The sequence below is a fragment of the Porites lutea genome, chromosome 13 (genome assembly GCF_958299795.1).
Source record: "Porites lutea chromosome 13, jaPorLute2.1, whole genome shotgun sequence".
Taxonomy (NCBI): domain Eukaryota; kingdom Metazoa; phylum Cnidaria; class Anthozoa; order Scleractinia; family Poritidae; genus Porites; species Porites lutea.
The window spans coordinates 1974912-1994871 of NC_133213.1; the positions used below are offsets into that span (position 1 = coordinate 1974912).

The 19960-nt window shown below is 38.8% G+C and overlaps 2 protein-coding genes across 2 annotated transcripts in view; one reads left to right on the forward strand and one right to left on the reverse strand.

The window, feature by feature from the left end:
• The first annotated feature begins 227 nt into the window (after window positions 1-227).
• Window positions 228-8414, forward strand: LOC140923041 (mannose-1-phosphate guanylyltransferase catalytic subunit beta-like). The gene is made up of 10 exons (XM_073373099.1): window positions 228-412; window positions 1123-1203; window positions 1543-1591; window positions 2048-2190; window positions 2972-3130; window positions 3980-4058; window positions 4492-4619; window positions 5119-5197; window positions 5966-6069; window positions 6718-8414. The coding sequence occupies exons 1-10, from the start codon at window positions 284-286 to the stop codon at window positions 6847-6849; spliced, it is 1083 nt and encodes a 360-aa protein (XP_073229200.1). The 5' UTR covers window positions 228-283; the 3' UTR covers window positions 6850-8414.
• Window positions 8415-11388: 2974 nt separating this feature from the next.
• The window catches only part of LOC140922655 (E3 ubiquitin-protein ligase RNF123-like), a 34961-nt gene continuing 26389 nt past the window's right edge, over window positions 11389-19960 (reverse strand). The window contains exons 25-38 of the mRNA XM_073372644.1: window positions 18404-18478; window positions 17980-18067; window positions 17682-17769; window positions 16943-17009; window positions 16778-16801; window positions 16010-16149; window positions 15542-15637; window positions 15021-15110; window positions 14369-14444; window positions 13434-13518; window positions 12784-12908; window positions 12262-12359; window positions 11966-12054; window positions 11389-11622 (exon numbers count right to left, since the gene is read on the reverse strand). Coding sequence (XP_073228745.1) covers window positions 11514-11622; window positions 11966-12054; window positions 12262-12359; window positions 12784-12908; window positions 13434-13518; window positions 14369-14444; window positions 15021-15110; window positions 15542-15637; window positions 16010-16149; window positions 16778-16801; window positions 16943-17009; window positions 17682-17769; window positions 17980-18067; window positions 18404-18478 — 1250 coding nt within the window. The 3' untranslated portion in view covers window positions 11389-11513. The remainder of the gene's footprint in view (window positions 11623-11965; window positions 12055-12261; window positions 12360-12783; window positions 12909-13433; window positions 13519-14368; window positions 14445-15020; window positions 15111-15541; window positions 15638-16009; window positions 16150-16777; window positions 16802-16942; window positions 17010-17681; window positions 17770-17979; window positions 18068-18403; window positions 18479-19960) is intronic.

The window sequence follows — 19960 nt, forward strand, 5'->3', positions numbered from 1 at the left end:
AAATTCTTATGAAATAAAAATGTCAATTTATAAAAGCAGGTACTGAAACGTTATTCAAAGTCATCCTAAGGAGGACTTTTGCCAAAACTTTGACCTTTTTTACTGTCAAACGTGCATAATGTTCTCGCGAGAAACCTGATCAAAAGATATTTTCCTCGCAACGATGCCACAGGACACGTTGCAATGTGCAAAACTGAGTGAAGTCTGGATGTATCCTTGTCTTTTACGCTTTTGGTAGAGAATTTTCCAGGTTTTTCGTCCCCTAGAAATCCAGATCGACAAAATGAAAGCTCTAATACTTGTAGGAGGCTATGGAACAAGGCTACGTCCGCTAACTTTATCGAAACCGAAGCCTCTTGTTGAATTCTGCAACAAACCTATGGTAATGCACCAGATAGAAGCCTTGGTACAGGTAAGCTTTGAACTTTTATCGCTGATCACCAGATAATCAGCTGAATCTCGTTGAGGAGTCAGCATAATGAAGTTCTCCATATTAGCTTTTAATTTACGTAAAGAGTGTTGGAATCTTGATTCGAATTTAATGCTAACGAATACATGTTTTGTCAGCTGTTTTGTCCTTGATCTACATTAGTTCTGATGACAACTAGCATGATCTTTTATGTTCTAACCTTTCATTCCAGCTTTTCTACTATAAAACTATTTTCCAGGATTGTCTTTTACATGTACTTGTTAATAACACTTTAAGTTATTGACAGCTGTGTATGATACTTTTCTGGATCTGCTTCTTTTTGCATAAATTCAAGTCGTTTCATTCTTAACAATAGGCAATGTAAATAAACTCACAAAAATCCAAAATTCCTTTTTGTATATTCTTGGGAAATAAATAACATCACGTGGAAGTTTTGTCAGAGAGTTTTTATTTGAATGGTAACCCCACAGAATTACATCCATAGATTTAAAAGTTAGGACTACATACTAAATATTCATGTAAAGAACTGCTGGAGAGGTTTCATTTGAATTGTAACATCATAGGATTTTGTCCACAGATTTAAAGGTTAGAGTCAACAAATAATCGTGCCATACTTTAGTCTTGGAGTAAAAATGTTGCGCAAAGTTTGTTAGTCAACATGACTTTTTGTCTAAATTTATTTCTCCTTTAAGGCTGGTGTAAAACATATTATCCTTGCCGTCAGTTATCGTGCAGAGATGTTAGAAAAAGAAATGAAACAACAACAGGATAGGGTGAGTTTATGAAAATTTTAGCCCTCTTAACTCTGTTGTTGTGTTGTTATAGAAATGTGTTGGTATTGCTGACAGTAGGCAATAGGCTAGTTCTGATCAACTCCTTGATTCTCCTTTCAAGTTTCTTGTTGAATAAGAAGAGAAATCAACACAAAATCAAACTGCGTTTACACACAACAATCTTTTTTTTTTTCATGAATCCTTTGAGTGAGTAGCTCTCTAGCCATGGTTTATATTTCCTAGGCTAGCAGTGTTATTTTTAACATTGGATTTTACCAAAACGTCTTGTAATTTCCACAATTTGTATGGCTTACCAATATATTTGTTTGCTTTTCACAGTTAGGAATTACAATCACAATCTCACAAGAAAAAGAGCCTCTGGGCACAGGTAAGTTAATATGTTGCATCTCCATAAGAAAAGTACTAACTGGAAAGAAGTTTGATGCAAACTAGAAGCTACATCATGTGCTACTCTTTATGACCACTTTCTACAAGACAGAAAATTCTCAGATGTTCCTGTTTGTTCAGAAAATGGATAATACAGTCCACTGGATAAATCACTGTCCAGCGGATAAGAGTTAGGAAAACAATAATTGCATTACCCAGTGGATAAAGAATGTTTGATCAGTGAACGGCGGCATCTGTCTTTTCATCAACTTGGGCCTGGTCACCCAGCCAGTCTCTCTAATAAGCCCACCGAGTAGGGCCTACATAAGGTGACCCAATACCCCACCCCCCGCCTCTTCCCCAACCAAGATCCACCAAGGGTTTACGCAACACATGAGTACCGATAGTAGATTCTGCTACTCTTATGTTTACAGCTTGATCTTTTTTATATTTTCAGCGGGTCCTCTGGCTTTAGCAAGAGATCACTTGACAGTAGACGATGAGCCTTTCTTTGTCTTAAATAGTGATGTAGTGTGTGATTTCCCTTTCAAGCAAATGGCAGAATTCCACAAGAATCATGGAAAGGAAGGCACTATTGTTGTGAGCATACACAGTTTTGCTAATTATTGTTCCTGCATTAACACAAACTATATTTTACAGTTAGATGCTGCGCATGCCAATGGTTAAAGAATTAATGTTAATATTATTGCCAGTTTAGGGTAATGGTTTGAATTGTTACATTTTAAGTGCTCTTCAGGCTGCAGAGAAATTCAGTATTACTACTTGCCATTTGGGTAAGCTGTTGCTAGCATTTACCAGACCAAACATCCTTTTAACTATACAATCGGCGACAAATTTAGTTGCTCAAGACACTTGACCCTAAAGGGGCTTTCCGACATTTTACCGACTTCAAAAGGGGAAAATAAAGCTTTTCCCTCCATACCCTCCATGTAATGTTGTGCCGCTGTTCAAGCTACCTGTAGAAAACAACAAACACCCCAACTTTGAATGGAGGGGAGGGGGGAGGGGTGCGGATTCTTTTGTTCTCTGAAGTTACCCTATTTGAGTACAGTGCTTGGAAAAAATTTTTGATGAGCAGGGATGATGACAGTTCTTCTGTAATTTGAATGCCGACCCCCCAAAAACGTCATTTCTCAATTGGGCAAGTTAAGAACAAAATTCATAGCTCCATGGCAAAATTCACTAGCTGTTGGCTATGGGACACGCCTTTCTTTGCACGCTGGCTTTTCCGATATTAGCATCAGCACAAGTGATCTTTTAATTACAAAATTAATAGTACCCCTTTGTAAACTGTGTTTGGCGCTAAAATCAGAGCATTTTTCTCTTACGTAGCTTGGCTGTTTCTGTTGCTTTGAAACAGGTGACAAAAGTTGAGGAACCGTCCAAGTATGGTGTTGTTGTGTATGATTTAAAAACAGGACGGATTGATAAGTTTGTTGAAAAGCCTCAGGTGTATGTGTCAAACAAGATTAATGCGGGGCTCTACATTTTCAGCCCAAAGATTCTTGATAGAATTGAGGTGGGTTTACTTGTATCTTTAGTTGTACTTATTCACGCGTATCAGTCCAGGACTCAAAATAAAATGGCCAGTCGTGTTGACTGGCCAAAGATATTCTAGTTTGGTCATGTTTTTCTTCTTACTGGTCAAAATGTTATAAATAACATGATAAAAACTTGTACGTACTAGTCTAACAGGCAAACATAAAGTGAAAAAGATGCTTGTCCTCTTAAAATGTCATGAACCCTTATTTATCTGTAGGTCAAAATGACCGACAAACCAACCACTTGTCAGGGCAAATGGTCATCTTACCTAGGCATTGTCAGTTGACTGGCCGTTATTTTGAGTCCTGTATTCAATGGCAAACCTCTCTAAAGAAACTCTGAAACAATGCAACCTTCTCTAGTAAAGAGGAAACTCTTGGTCCTCAAGATACTAATGTACTACCAAATAAAGGAAACCAATATAGTGTCTACAAACACGCTGGTGTGACTTGATGGTGCCTGTATTAACACTAAGCACTCCAAACAAAATACAGTTTTTGTTATATTTCTGAATTGAAGTTCATTTCCATTGTGTCCCTCAACCAACAGTTCAAAACAATTAGATATGGAAGTCAGTTAAATATTATCCAGCTCTTTTGTATTACATAAGTTAAAAATAAATGTTGCATGAATGGGAAAAATAAAGGAAAATGAATTTTTCTCATTTTCCTTATGAACATCAAAGTATGGGATAAACATGGAGGGATTGGTGTATTTGCGATAAGGCTGGACCAATATTGAAATAATGGTGGGCAATATTATTTAGACAGTTGATATGGTGAAGTAAGTATATTATATTTTTCTTGCTGTTTGTTTTGCCACACAGCTGAGACCAACGTCCATAGAAAAGGAGATTTTTCCAAAGATGGCTCAAGATGATAATCTGTTTGCATTTGACCTTTCAGGTAGGTATACTTCAACATAGACTATGTAACTGGTCTATAAATGGAAAGGGATAGTCACATGAGTCCATCGTGTTCTTGTGAGTGTTAGTTGCCCCTTTCCGTCTTTCCCCTTCAAAGCACGTCTAAGTTTGCAGTGGAGGACAGAGGGGTGGGAGCTTGGGAAAATAGGGGAGGGGAAGGGGCGTGGGAGGTAGGGAGGAAAGGGCAGGGGGGAGTTCTGAAAGGGTGAGAAGCAGGAGAAATAGGGAGGGACTTAAACTCGACAATGCTTGATATTTAGCAATCGAAAAAGGTTGAAGGGAGGTAGGCAAGAAAAAAGGGGTACAGGAGGAGGGAGCTTTGGACCCCGCCCTGTCTCCCTGCCCCTCTAGACATGAAGACTAGATACCTTATTCATGTGGTAATAATTATGTTGTTGTTGTTCCTGTTGCAGGGTTTTGGATGGATGTTGGGCAGCCAAAAGACTTCTTAACAGGCATGGTTATGTACCTACGATATTTGAGAGAAAAACATCCAGAACTCCTCCACGAAGGACCTGGGAGTATTGGCAATGTGCTTGTGGTAAGTTGTTAGATGGCCATCTTGAATCCATAAATCCTTCTTTATCAATTTAAATACTCAGGCAGGTAAGGTTTTATTTGTATAACTATTCTAAAAATCTATCGTAATATCTTCCATTTGTAGTCAACAGTTACCAGCACTAGCCTTAAGCAAAACTAACTACAAGAGAATGACTGGACAATTGACAATGTGACTAACAATACACAACTGTTTAACTGTGAGAGTAGATGGATTGAAATGCACCAATGACATTACAAATCTTCATAGCCAATGACATCCCGGCTTAACTGACAGACGACCAATAACGTTGGGAGTTAATTGACTAATCAGGTCATTAACCAGAGTTTAATCAACTGATGGGATACAACTCACTTTGACTTTGAAGATGACTATCACACAGGTTGTCAAAACCTCAGTCATTGTCATCAACAGTCCTATTCAGGACTATGTTCACCCGCACGATCATGCTCAACCTGCATGTTCCTTTTTGCTTATCCAGGATCCTAGTGCTAAAATAGGGGAGAACTGTAGAATAGGACCTAATGTAGTCATTGGCCCAAATGCTGTCATTCAGGATGGTGAGTATTGTTAAAAGTGACCAACATCAATTTTCTCCTAACAGGGTGTGGGAGGGGTTCGCGTGATCCGTGAATTGACCGCGGTAAACAGATTGTGAATCGGGAAAACTCATGAAATACAGCCGTGATTCGTGAATTATATATTCACTGTGACGCGTGATCCTCTAACATTGTAGTCCATGAATCGAGATTTCTACCGATATTAAAACAGATGTAAGTGTCGTCATGAAGGTTCGAAGTTAAACCATGTAAAAGTAAAAAAATTGTAGAGCTTTGATTTTATAGCAATAAATTCATTGCCAGTCAACTTTGTAGTGGTCAAACAAAAAGGGGTGAATCGCCAGTTTGATCCGCACCATACTTTATGTTTCCTTCCCAACACGGGGTCATTTAAGACCAACTCTTGCCTTAATGGTAGTCCTGTTTGGACAATTCTTTGGGTAAAGCGTTTTAAATGCGTTGGCTAAAATTACCTTTTTTATTTTACATTCTGGGGACCAAAGTACATTTTGTAAAATATTCCAAATGAGTCACGGTAGTTGATGCACTTGAAGTTAATTTGCCCAGACTTGGTCTAACATTGACTCTGATCTCTGCTGGTAGCAAAAGGATTGTGAACAATTCAACAAGGGCATGAAATCAGAACACTTTGTCACATCAACTACTTTCTGTAGTAGACAGAAGTCACTATTCCTGAACATACAAATGTCTTATTAAGACCTTTTTGCTTTGTCGATTGCACCGTTTTCTTGCTGATTTTTTCATCAGGGGTATGTCTTTCACGCTGTACAATAATGCAAGAGTCAGTCATAAGATCTCATTCATGGATTCATTCTGCAATTATTGGTTGGAAGTCAGTTGTTGGACAATGGGTAGGTTATTTATTTGTGTTTCATGTACACAGCAATAAATTGAATTAATTAAAAATAGATTAATTTAAAATAAAAAGTTTTAAAATCATCATCATTCCTATCATCATCATCATCATCATCATCATCATCATCATCATCATCATTAATATTGTTACCATCATCATCTCCCTCAGCGCCATTCACCGTTGTGATTAACATTGCTATCGTCCTTACCTGATTTCACTTCTTCTTTATCTTCCGACACTCTTATGTTATACGGGACGATTTCAGTGCAACAGAGCGTTGCAACTTTCACTTGTTACGACGTTGATTTGAATTGTGACTCCATTGTTCCAACATTGTTGCCCTAAAAATCTTCGTTGCAAATTGACTCATGTAACAATAAACATCGCCTTCAGGGAATTGGCCGGGCACTACGAATATCTTGCAACCAGATCGACCTTTTGTATTACCATTGATGCTAAAGTATGTTAGGCACCAACCATCTGGTTAAGCTAATTTTACTAGCTTGGAAATATGTAAAAATTGATATTCTTGCAATCTCCACCTAAAATCCTGCTCGGAGATCTCGCTTTCTGTTAGTGAATATTTATCTTTTGTTTCCCTGGAGCACAATCGTTTCTAAAACTTTCTGCCTTTTTTGTCTAGGTTCGAATGGAAGGAGTGTCAGTTCTAGGAGAAGATGTCATAGTAAAAGATGAATTATATATCAACGGTGGAAGAATTCTTCCGCATAAATCCATATCGAACTCCTCGCCAGAGCCGCAAATTATCATGTAATATAAAACCAATTGAACACTAGGAAAATAGTCAAGTTTTTTTATAAGATTTCTGGGAAGAGATGTTCATTGGCGAGTCTAAATTGCTACTCAGGGGCTTAAAGTTCTCTACAGATTAAGTCATATACTTAGGAGCGCTCAACATGTCTTCTCGTAATGAGAATAGGGACCTTAAGCAAGGACGACGACGACGGCAGTGGAACAGTCGTTAAAAAAATGAATTTGCGTTCTTTCAAACTTAATCGCGTCTATTTGGACCTGTTCAATAGGTCAAATGCAGGCGACTTTTCCTGGAGTTGAATTCTTAAGGATTCTATTTAGGTTCAAAAAGAGGAAGGAAAATCCGTGGTCGTATGTCCACGTCCTACATAAAACGTCAAATTTGGAGGTTTCACGTCGTAGTCGTGCAGTGGACGTCAAAGAAAATGTTCTAAAAAGCGTGATGCACGTGCGTAGCTGATGTTTTGATCATGAAAACCTATTGTTTTTGTGAAGTAGTTTTGGTCGTCGTTACTTAAGTTCCCTAATATTGCAGACAAGTGGTAAACATTCCAGGGCTCGTTTTCCTCCTTCGCTTCCTGAATTAGCGCCTGCCTCGAAAATAAACTAAGTATTTTACTTTTTTTTTCCTAGATTTATCTATCAGCTTCATTTAGTGCTTTATTCGAAGGAATATTTCCTGTAGCTAGCGACTGAGAAAATGCCTGCCATTTTTATGAATATGGCCGTCCGGGTATAAAAGACATAAATGGAGCGTTTAGATACATTAAAGTGTTGTCTACCATCTGAATATGCACAATATTCTTGTTATAGCAACTCCATAAATGTTCTAATAGACCCACAACGCGTTAATAGAAATTTAGAGGTCCAACTGAGGCAGGCAGGGGCTTTTGACGGCCTGTTTACATGGAGGTGGGGGACCCCAGGTAGGTGAGGTAACATGCGGCGGTCACCTCTCCTATCATGTAAACGTGATCAAATTAAAATGAGAGATTATGTGGACAGGCGGGTTACCCACCAAAGCGGGTTACCTCAGCTACCTGGGGTCCCACACCTCCATGTAAACAGGCCCTAAAATAGATAGGACGCGTTCATTATTAACATCGCCGGTATGGGTGCAATGAGGCGTTAATTTGATTGGGGGTGTCAACTTTAGATCGTAAGCGGTAAAAGTGCACTTTGAGTCTTTGCTCGACAGATATTAATGAGGACGCATACTAACTTTAGTATGGATCTCCTTTACTCAGTTAAAGATCTAAACGTTAACGATGCTCTTCAATTTGGGGCAAAGTTACACGGCGCGACATACGCACTGTTTGCATCGATACCGGCATCTGACTGACGTTTTGCGCTCTTGTGGAAGGGGAAGGGAAGGCAAGGCAATTTTCACGCCCTATTCACCATCATTTTCTAGTGCCTTCCACGCGGGTAAGCATTATACAACGTTAGTTACATAATTTGATATACGTACTGTGTATTTTATTGAATAAGCTGGAATTTATAAATTTATTTCAAGGTTATTATGACAAAATTCAGAGGTAATAAAGAACGAAAACAGTTGTGGAACGAGAGTTTCTTTTTTACCGCATCAAACGTGGAAACGTCTGTGGCTTTTCCCTCATGTGAAAGGTCAATAGCAAAAATAAATGAACCAACGAACGAATGCGGCATTTTAGCCTTTCTCAAGATTTATATATTCCTGTAGACAATATTTGCTAATTCGAACAGTTATTTCACAGGAAAAAATCGTTGGGTGCCCCTGAAATGACGTAGCTACCACATGTTTAGGAAAATTACTTTTAACGCAGACTCATTGAATCGACACATAACTCTCAGCATTTTAATGGGCAGAAATACAACGAAGCACAATACCAGTCCATACCATGGGCTCATTCTGATTGTTTATACTGGTATATAATTGCAACTTTCGGTGGTAACAATTTCTAGGGCACTTTGAGTACTCCATAGTGTCTTTAAAATGTTTTAAAGTAATAATAATAATGATAATAAAGTGTGCGATAGTTCCTTTTCATGCCTCTGTGAAGACCATTGCCGAGCAGCTGTCGGCCTGGGGCGAACCGCCGCTTTGCACTTTTATAAGTCCTTGCAAAATAACATGGAAACCTAACTTAAAGTTACACATGCAAGTAATTAGCGAAGCAGTCATTTAAGGAAAGACAATGATTTCGCCAGTGAAGAAGAACTTTCACACGCAGGCAGGAGAATAATTAAAGTAGAAAAAAAATCTTACGATAAGAGGGCAAGAACTACAGCGACTAGGAATGGTATGTGGAGCGTTAGTCAAGCCCATTTTATATGTTTTAGTTCTTTTAAATTTCGCTTTGCTGTTTTATTACGGAGCTTGGCCTGTAGTATCCAATGAAGTCGTATCAAGAATCAATTCAGGTAAGAGCGTTCCCCTTGTGTTCACGTTTGCGTTTGTGTACATGTTTAAACTATAAGACGAACAAAATTCGAGCTGGTTAAGAACAAAACTAATAAGAACAGCCTAAAGAGACGGGAAAAAATCAAAGAAGGAAGAACAAAGAACGTTAAACGAATTAGTTTTCGAATCCCAGATTACTTTTGAAACATCTCGAAGGAAGTTGAATGTGATGCGGGTCATTAATGCAGGTCTTAAAAGGAAAAAAAAAACAACAACAAGAATAAAATCTTCGAAAATAGAAAAACTGAGAATAAGTAAAAGTCCTCGGGAGTTAAAATGGCTCGGATTCTACTAATTTGACTTCATTGGATTAATTAAATGCATGCACAATTTCCTTATAACACGTATGAAAAAATAATTATACATCATTGGCAAACATGAAAAGTAATTCTCATGTAACTTTTTAGGTAATAGCCCACGTTCGACATATTGAAATTATATCATTCATGACTCCAAGGCTTTATGGGGACAAAATTACAAATTTTTCACGACTCCATTGTCTCGCAATTCCCAGAAGAGACTTGGTTTTAGGAGGGCCAATAAACGAGGGGGCCTGGGCCGAGTGCTAATAACCGGACTAAAGATGGTGTTCCAATACGGGAACCTACAGGTCAAAATTCGTCTCCCAAAACAGGCAAATACAACCTCAAAATCAGGTAGCCATTATGACGTTAGTTGATCTGGTTGCATTGTTAGAGGATCAGTCAGCTATAAGCTGATGTAGCTGTTCTACATGGAATGTTTTCGGCTTTTTGTTGGATATAAATGATTACCCTTGCAATCTACCTAAACTAAATATATGTAGGTTGAGTTTGATCGTCCGGGTGAACGTAGTCCTGAATAGGACTGTTGTTGTTGACAGTCCCTACTTTTGAAATGACTCCTAGGTTCAAACCTTTCACATAAATATATGATTGTGTAAATAAATACAGCACATTCCGGATTTCTTTTTCTTGGTTTAGCTAGTTTTTTAGTCAGGACCCGCTACGTTCGTGGGGACGGTTATAGCTACAGTGGAATTGCCTCGATATAACAAATCTCTAATTAACGATGTCCTCGGTGTAACGAACGGTTTTCTTTACCCCGGTTAGCAGTAATAGTTAAATTTATGAAAAACAACCTCGACATAACGAAACCTAGTTATAGGGAACAAATGTTTACCAGTCTGTTGGCCCATATTGAGGTTCCACTACAGTAATACTTAACCAAAGCTAATATAACGCGCCGCCTTTCAAGGCGGAGGTAACTTTAGTAAGACGTTTACTACAGATGCCACAACGAGGCAGACGGCCAGGGGAAAGATCATGTAGAAACACTGTCTCACAGCTTTTTCTCATACATTCATGCCAGGAACCTACAGTGGATTGCAAGTGAAGATGTTGGACTCTGCCCCTTTTACTCTTCGACCGTGAAAGAATGCATCTTGTTTACCAGATCATTTTCCTCAATAAGATTTTAAGAAATCACCTCCTTTCCGAAAATATGCAATGAAATTATGCATCATCCAATGTTATCCTTAATTTATCTCATGCACGAGATCATGGAATTTTGCGTGACATCTCCTTTGGTGCTCGACAACTGAGAGCAAAAATATTGTCAAAGCCTTGGCAATAAGCCAAACCATTCACACCGTGTGTTGCGAGAACGATTATTTTCCTAAGGGAAAATTTAAATTATTTAATACTTTGTTTCACTCAGTGTGCCTTGTTTTTCCAAAAAGTTTGTTTTCTATTGCCGATTTGTTTGCCGTGCGTTATCTGTTGGTCGTAAGTAACGAAGATAAATGCTGTGTTGTGACACAGCGCGCGGCAGACATTCGCGTCGCTTTGCTTGTTTACGTTCGCACGTATTGCGCGCCTATTGCAACTTTGAATCAAAACAAGCGAATTAGGACGACGCCCAAATAAATACAGTGGAACAACTCTTTACATGATATTGACTTATATCATTTGTTTAAATATTCCCGATCAGCAGGCTATGTGTAGCCAGCTAGAAAATGTGACACGTTAATGAAGTTGTTCAGTTCAGCGGATAATTTGTTGGCCGGAAGAAAGCTTTCGTGTCAGATTTCACATAAAGAATCATATCAGCGCCTTCTTTGCCTTAGTACTCCACAGCAGCTTTTATTTCATATATACTTTTTACAAACACATTATGATTCGGCTGCCAGTTTCGAGAGAAGACGAATGGAGGGATTTAGATTGATACATCAGGCTGGTTTACTGCTTCTTAGCGCCAGCTTCCGTCGAAATATCCTCTATTCCGTTGACTGCACTTTTACAAAAAAAACATTCCTTGTTGTTCATAAGATGTCGAGATATACATGATCTAAAAACCAAAAACAGAGACAATGTCAGACGTGTAGAAGATCCTTTTTTGCTCTATTAAACTGTTACATGGCTATACATTGTTGTTTTATCACTTATACATTTCGTTAGCCTTAAACTCTCTTAGAATATTTAGAATTACTAAAAAAACGCCTCTCATTGATTTTCCGAGCATTCAATGACTTTTTTGAAGATCACCGAGTATTTCAGTGGAAAAAATGGAGCATTAAGGAGGCGCATTTTAGTGGGGAAACAAAAGCATAATGTACAAATAAAGCATATTCAAATTGAACGGACACAGAAATATAAACGAACCAATCATTTTTGTCGCACGTGATACTCACCTGCAAGATGCGTGTGAACAGGGAATGAACCTGACCGATATCTTCACTGCGCAACAGATTGGGCATAAATCATCAACATCCACAGACTCCTGCCAAAAAGGGACCGCATTTGTTGTCACATATTGCTCAAAATAAATACAAGCGAACAAATCAAAGACCAAATTCAGATTTCCACTAAGAGGAGATTGTGTTAGGGCTTGTGTGCGCTAAGGAACGCGGGCGCACAAAACGGCTGAAATTGAGCTAACTGGTCACCATTCTCCCCGAATTTTACTCACGGTAGTGACGTCACGCACCTGTTTATGTAGCAGAGATTGCGAGTCTTGCTCTTCAAGGTAGGTTACCAGGCTCTCCAGTCGCTGTACTTCATCTGCAGTTACGTCCCTGTTTATCACTTCAAAAAGAAATCATCAGCACAGTTTTAGTCTGGGCTATTTTTCAAGTTGTATTAGTTATCCACACCAAATCGTAAAACGTGTAGAAGAGAGGTCAGAAACGTTTTCTTTTTAAACGCTTTTAAAGGTGCAAAACGCTTTGTCGCCTCTTGATACACTTCATCAGAACTAATGATAGGGCAAGTTTAACACGCGAGGGCGGAAAATCCCCTCTCACGCGCATACGACGCGACACGCGAGGAAAAAGAGGCGCGCTCGATTGTTTCTCTTTCTCGCAGAGAAAAAAAGAGACCGATGGTAGTCTAGATCTGCTGCTTTCAGTTACAAAGTTCCCAAAGGTAGCAGTTTACAGCGTGTAAAAACATTTCATCACGAAACATTATTGTCCACAAACTAGTACTAAACTCTTGAAAAAACACCTACAGGATTTGAAAGAAAACTTTGGTTTGGCGCTTTCTGCTCCTGATATTCTCCCTCCAACCAAGAAACAAACCGTGTCCAGACTGTATCCTGGTTCTGCCAACAGGGATGAGGTTGCTCTCTCTTTACTGCGTAAAAAGACCACACAAAGCACTCAGTTATTCAATCTATAGCCTATATAGCTGGTGGGATTAACAGGCGTGTTCTGTAAATTTTTGGCTTGCATCGCGTGGCAGTTACAGGTTAAACACTATGAAGGCTAATCAATCTGTCAGACTGTCAGTCAATCAATCAAGAACTTTTTCGCTTAGTTTTTTCACCTCGTATAAGGTAATCTGGATTCCGGGAAATTTTCACTTGTGGAATCCTCAATTCAGAGCAATGAAACAAGAATCCCACAAACGATTGGAATCAGGAATCCCAATTCCGTTGACAAGGAATCCGAAATCCACAGCTTGAGGACTGTGTCTTGAATTACCTTACAAACGGCGAGGTTTTCATGCATGCCCTGAGGCCTACGAAAGCCAATCTCATTTTTAAATCTTTTTACCTTACATGTAATCAATAGAAGACAAATGTAATCGTCGCCACTCAGCTTAGAGAAGAGTCTTTAGTAAATTTCGATGTATTAAAAGAGAAGTAAAGTAAGAAACCTTTCACTGGTTCCGTCCATCAGCAGCGTTAATAAAATTCCAGTCACAGCGCCGAGAATGGGAAACCTATCCACTGTCTCTAGTCCTTAGAATATAGAAAGAAAAAATATCCGATAAAGAAATGAATAAACTAAATTTTCAAAACTCAGAATTAATGTGTAACAAGTATCTTCAAATCTGACCAAACATGGCTGAGTGTTCATCTTCAACGTTTTTTCGCCTAAAATAACAAATCCCAACGATTTTTCCAAAAATAATAGATATACTTTTGACGTTTATAAAGAAGTTAAAATTGACTGCTTAAATGGACCCCTTCACTTTTCAGGGTGAATGACTGAATCTTGAATGCCTCTAACTTTTGAGTCTGTGGATGAAATCTTATGGTGTGACCATTCAAATGAAATCTCTTCTGCAGTACTTCCACATTAGTGATACTATTTATTTTGTATGTAGCTCTAACTTTTGAGTCTGTGGATGAAATCGCATGGTGTGACCATTCAAATGAAACCTCTTCAGCAGTACTTTCACATGGTACTATTTATTTAGTATGTAGTTCTAACTTTTGAGTCTGTGGATGAAATCCTATCGTGTTACCATTCAAATGAAACCTCTTCAGCAGTACTTTCACATGGTACTATTTATTTAGTATGTAGCTCTAACGTTTGAGTCTGTGGATGAAATCCTTTTGTGTTACCATTCAAATGAAACCTCTGAAGCAGTACTTTCACATGGTACTATTTATTTAGTATGTGGCTCTAACTTTTGAGTCTGTGGATGAAATCTCATGGTGTTGCCATTCAAATGAAAACTCTTTAGACGTCCTTTCGCATGGAACTATTTATTTTTGAGCATTTTATAACACGCTGAAAACTATTTGTTGAACTTTGACTTTGGCTCTTTTTGAGAGTGAAAGGGATAAAATATGCAGCATCTACCTGGTAAGTGAAGCCTTGTTACGTTCTCAAACAAGTTTGAACTGGCAGTTACCCGATTAAGGACCTGAGTCAACAACTAAAGGGAAAAAAGCAGAACCAATTTAAGCTATTAGTTACGATCTTTAAAATATTCAATAATAATTGTCCGACGTACCTTCGGGAGAAGTTTCATAGAACCTCTGAAATTCATGACCATAATTTGAAGGGTTCTAACTATGATCTCCAACTACCACTACCTAAAACAAATTTTCTCAAGCGTTCATTTTCTTATCGGGGTGCAATGGCTTGGAACCAACTGTCAAATGAAACACGTGAGATGGGGGATCTTACTAGCTTTAAACTCGCCATATCTTAGGATATAACTTTTTATTATGTTTTTTATCTTATTTCTTTAACACTCATTTCTTGCTGTTATATTGTATTGTTAGTTGATCACTAGTCTTAATTTTTATAATTTGTAATTATCACACAGCATGTCTGAAAACCAGCTTGCTGAGCCATTTACCGTGTTTAAATAAAGTTGATTGATTGATTGAAGCAATAAAAGAAGAGGGGGCGAGGGGGGGGGGAGGGCGAAATAGGGCGAAATGAGATGAATGAAGATGGGACAGGGGCACAAAAAAAAAAGGAAAGTTAAGATAGTTTTGATCACCTGGAAAAGGCGAGCGATGTGCAGTTCAGCAGATTGTCGTTTCCAGTCTGTGAAAACCTCAGGAGCTACAGTAGCTACCATCTCTAGCACCTAACGAGTAGGGACGCCATAAAATAATATAATATAATATTTAGTTTTGAGTGGATAAGGGTTCTCAGAACAGCCCCAACTAAGTCCGATGTCCACTGCTATCTTACGCGAATAAAGGACTCTTAAGATAAAAACTGTGGCAACGAACAAAGAAAATCACTGGTCAATGTCCACTACGTTAATACCTTTATTCATACAGTTACTCTTTTCGTGGATTGCACAGGGAGTTTGACCGCCTATTTAAGGTGTGTTCAGTGTTGAATTCTGTGGTAGGTTTCTGAGACAAGTGACTTGTCATTAGTCAATTCCCTTTCTTTGCGTAATCAGTTTGAGACTGATCAGTTTGCTACCACATTTTGCTGGCCGTTTCCATGGGAAAACAAGAGAAAAAAGCAAAACAGAACTACGATTGTAGCTTGCCAAGAACTCACCCGCATTAAACCGACTGTTAAGTCAAAGCACACTGCGCATGTTCGTAGTTGGCGCGAGTCCAGCACACTCTCCATGCGATGAGTGGCCTGTTGGATCTAGAATAACAAAAATAAATTAACAGCAAATTAAAACACCGCAATACCCCCCTTAAAAACTTCGTTTCTGGGGAAAAAAATCGCAGATAAGCCTGATAATTTGCAAGGAACTTGTCTACACGAATTATCTGGCTCCAACGAAATTTAAGACGTTTTAGAATCATGTATCGTGGAGAGACAATTTGCAGCAGCGGAATCTTTAACAAATGGTCAAGACAAGACGTGTTAGTATCTAATCGAAACATCTTCGCGTTTACTTCGGAAGTCTTCGGACATCACGGACAACTAAGTGTTTCGAGTAACTTGCTCAATATTTTTAAACCTCCTGTATTACTCTGTTTTCTAGTACAAACAGGTTGAATGTCTCCCCACCTCTTGTAGCATTCCTATGAACTCCGAAAAAGACCAGTTGAGTTGGTTTAACAAGCCGTTGAGGAACTCGTTTGCAAGTTGGTTGTCTTTAACGCACAACTGACCAAACAGTTGCTGGCACTTGCTGGATGGATGAGGAGCTAAAAAATCAAAAATTTAAAATGTCTATATTATTTATCACTTGCAGTGATGCGTTCGACATTACAACTAAGTATTTCAGTCGTACGCTTAGTGATTTTGTTTTAAAGTATATAGGCTTAAAAGGCAAAAAAGAGCTCCGCTATTAGGCTTGGCTAAATTTATATGTCAACTAAGTATTATCTCAGTCGCCTTTTTCTATCCTCGGAACTCAAAAAGAAAGATATCAAACGACTGTATCGAAGGGAAAACAAAGCATGATTGTTTTTGGTTATTTTCGATAACATAGGCGTTAACCCAACGTTCTCAAGTTACAAAACGTTTTCACCCTGGTTGTCGGAAGCCAAAGTCATACACTTATATTTGTGGTATGTATGGAAATAAAACTGTCAGTGAACCGTTACAGGGGCGGATCCAGGATTTTTTTTTAGGAGGGGGTGCACTCGTCTCTTGCTCTACTTCAACACCAATAAACCACATAGTTTTTTTTTTTTGCAGAATACCAGTTGTATTAGAAAACCGCAGGTAATCTCAGGGGAGGGTGCGCACCCCCTGCACCCTCCCCCTAGATCCGCCCCTGCGTTATGTGACTAGGACGAAACGAGTGAGACCCGGTCATATAACACTTACGTTGAAGACTGGCCCGCAGATGACCTACAAGAAAGAAAAACACGAGTAAAATAAATGAAATAAACAAAACACTGACTGGTGCTTTTGGGCATTTAACGACTTTAAGCGCCAGGCATCAAAATATGCTGACATTCATAAACTAAAATTGTTCTAAAGAAAGTCAACCTTGCTCCGGCAGTCCTAGAGTGAGGGCGTCTGGTGAGCTTGTGTAACGAAACGCATAGCCACAGCCCTAAAACAGAGTCAAGAAAACAGCGCATCAGAAGTAAAGACAAAGGTGAATTCAAACAAAATGACGAGACAACACGCACAGGGTTAAATTCCTATTTGCCCCTATCTCAATAAAGAGAATGGTGGAATTCCGAGGAGCCAAGTACTCCTGAAAGTACTGAAGCCTTCGTCGTCGTCGTCGTCGTCGTCGTCGTCATCGTCATTACGTCATCATCGCTCGGCCCCTTTCGTTTGGTCGGGATTCTCTGAACAAGGATCTTATGCCACGCATTCCAATCCGACATCGCGTTCAAATTCAAGGCTTAAATATGCACTGAAGGCAGACTTTTGAACCACTACTCTAGAAGTGCGGACACAGCACGCCGAGTGTAGTTCAAAGCCATATATGAAATTTCTGACAGACTTGCTATAAGTCGACTGCGAACCAGAAACGGGCTTTGAGAAAGTCTAAATTTCTTACAGTGGCAGTACTTAAGAGAAAACTTTCAAGCAGAAGATTTAATTGTTTTTTTCCCCGCCCTTAATAGAATGAAATTCGCTATGCCTTTTTACATATAATTTGACCTTGCTTGCCTTGGAGAAAGAAAGGTGTCCCTAAATCACTTTTGTTTATTCACTTTTGTTTTGTTTTTTTGTTTTTAAATTACTGTTTTTATTTTTTAAAGACACTTACCTTCCAGATTCGCACCAGAATCCAAGTGGTTTGAACCCAGGATCGTTTGTCGTAAGCTGCCATTAGTGAACGAATAGATTTCTCCAACCTAAAATTCAATGCCTCAAATTAAAAATAACTAGGAAGCATATAACGGGTACTTCACTTGATATCATTTTTTTAAAAACTATTTCCAGTTAAATACCGAAACTTTAACATGTCGCAAACTTTTTAGTACTTGTTCCAGGTCTCTCTCTATCCGGCATTAGCTCGGTCATCGCCGGAGAGAGAGGACATTGGGAACGAGTTTATAACTTACAGTGCTTCGGGCATACTTTCCACTGCCGCAAGGCTGTCTGGGTAACAAACAAACGCAGCCAAAGCTTGTATAATAACATCCCGTAAATCTGTAAGTAAGAAATAATACAATTGCCTGTTTTACAAGGAGCTGTATCGATCGGTCCTGATAAATGCTCCCCCTTACTTTACGGCTGTTTAAATTCAATTCAATTCAGTTTTTATTGACACTTTTATAAAATATTTACATTGTATATAGTAAGGTAGGAATACACTAATAAAGGAGAAGAAGGAAGAAAAAAGAAAATTAATGGATTGGATAGAAGTGTACGGTGGTCTGAGGAGCTTAGCTTTCGAGCTAACCACCGCAAGCCATGATGTTCTGCAAAATACACCTGCCGAAATATAAGTCAAAGCAAACATTGTCAACAAGCCAAAATACTTACCTGGGTTTATTATTCTTTGATCGATAAAGTGCGTGCAAAGAAAGACAGCCATTTTGTTGAGAGTGTTCGTAGCATCTGGAAAAAAGTAAAAACAACATTGTTTGTTTCGGTTTGTTTCTTTTCTAACTCTTTCCAGTCGTCTATGGAGATTTTACGCGGACGGCGGTCAACAGAGGCGCAATGAGTGGAGCAGTGGAACAACAGTGGAAACTCCACCGCAGACAAACGGTCTTAGTTACCTGCGGGGGTAACAATTATCAGGGGCTGCTTAACATTTACAGTGAAACCCTGTGAATACGGACACCTTCTATGGTCCCCTCAGTGTCTGTATTAATCCTTTAAGCCCCAATATCCACATACATATGTACAAATTCTCCAAACCGATCTCCATACATTTCCTTTAAGAATTAGTTGAGAGAATTAAGTAAAAGATCAAGGCATTTTCTGTTTGGTGATCATTTTATATCACCTCCTTATCTCTTGACAATGTGTGGATATTATTAGGAGAAAATTGCTGTTGGTCACTATTGGGACTTAAAGGGTAAAGGGGTTTTGACTGTTTATCCAAATTCAGACCTGAACAGACTACAAAGAGTTGAAAACTGAATTGCATCCGGCCTCAAATCATATCTCGTATTTTCTGGAGCTTCCCAATAATGGTAAACACCCAGGATGTTAACCAATCAGAACAGCTGTCAAAGCAAGCTACCTTGACCCAGAGAGTAAGACCCTGTTTACATGGAGTGGGGGACCCCAGTCTAGTGGGGTAAGTTTCTTTTGCTTTGTGTCCCCCAGAGCGTGAAAACAAAAGAAACCAACCCCACTAGACCGGGGTCCCCCACTTTATGTAAACAGGCCCTAAGTGCTACCTACAGTAGAAACATCAGAAGTTTTTGAAACAGCGTTCCTGTCTGGTTGAAATACCCAAAATGAAGAAATATTCATAAAATTTGGGATTCCTCAGGGCTATGTTAGGTTAAAAAAACCATGAAATTACAATGTATAATTTCGACTGCTAACAGCGTTGGCGGGGTCACGTAGATCTGTAAAAGCATTCTATCGTTGTAACTATAAATATAACACCGAAACTGGTGCCAAAAATATATACATAAAATGCAGATTAGTAGGTACAAAACAAGAACAATGCTGAGTTTATCGCTTTTGACGTGCTGGTAATTGTTACTTTTCGCTGGTAACAATTTCTACACTTGAGATCGAAAAGTAAACAATTTCTTTGACAAGTGCTTTAAAAACATTAATTCAGTCCGATTGAATTTGATTGAACGTATAAATACTTTGCGATAATTCCTGGGTTTTCTATGGAGACCATCGGCGAGTAGCAGGTCAAGGACAGACAGGTTGGGCGACAGCCTGCAGCCTGCCAAAAATTCTCCAAGAAAAATCGCTTGAAACGTTAACTTGAAACACACTCAATTACACATTAACATGGAAACCTTACTTCAAGTTAAGCATGCATGCAATTAAAGAGATAAACACTTAAAAGACAATGATTTAGCTAGTGAAGGGGAGTAGCATACTGTACACTTCCACACGAAA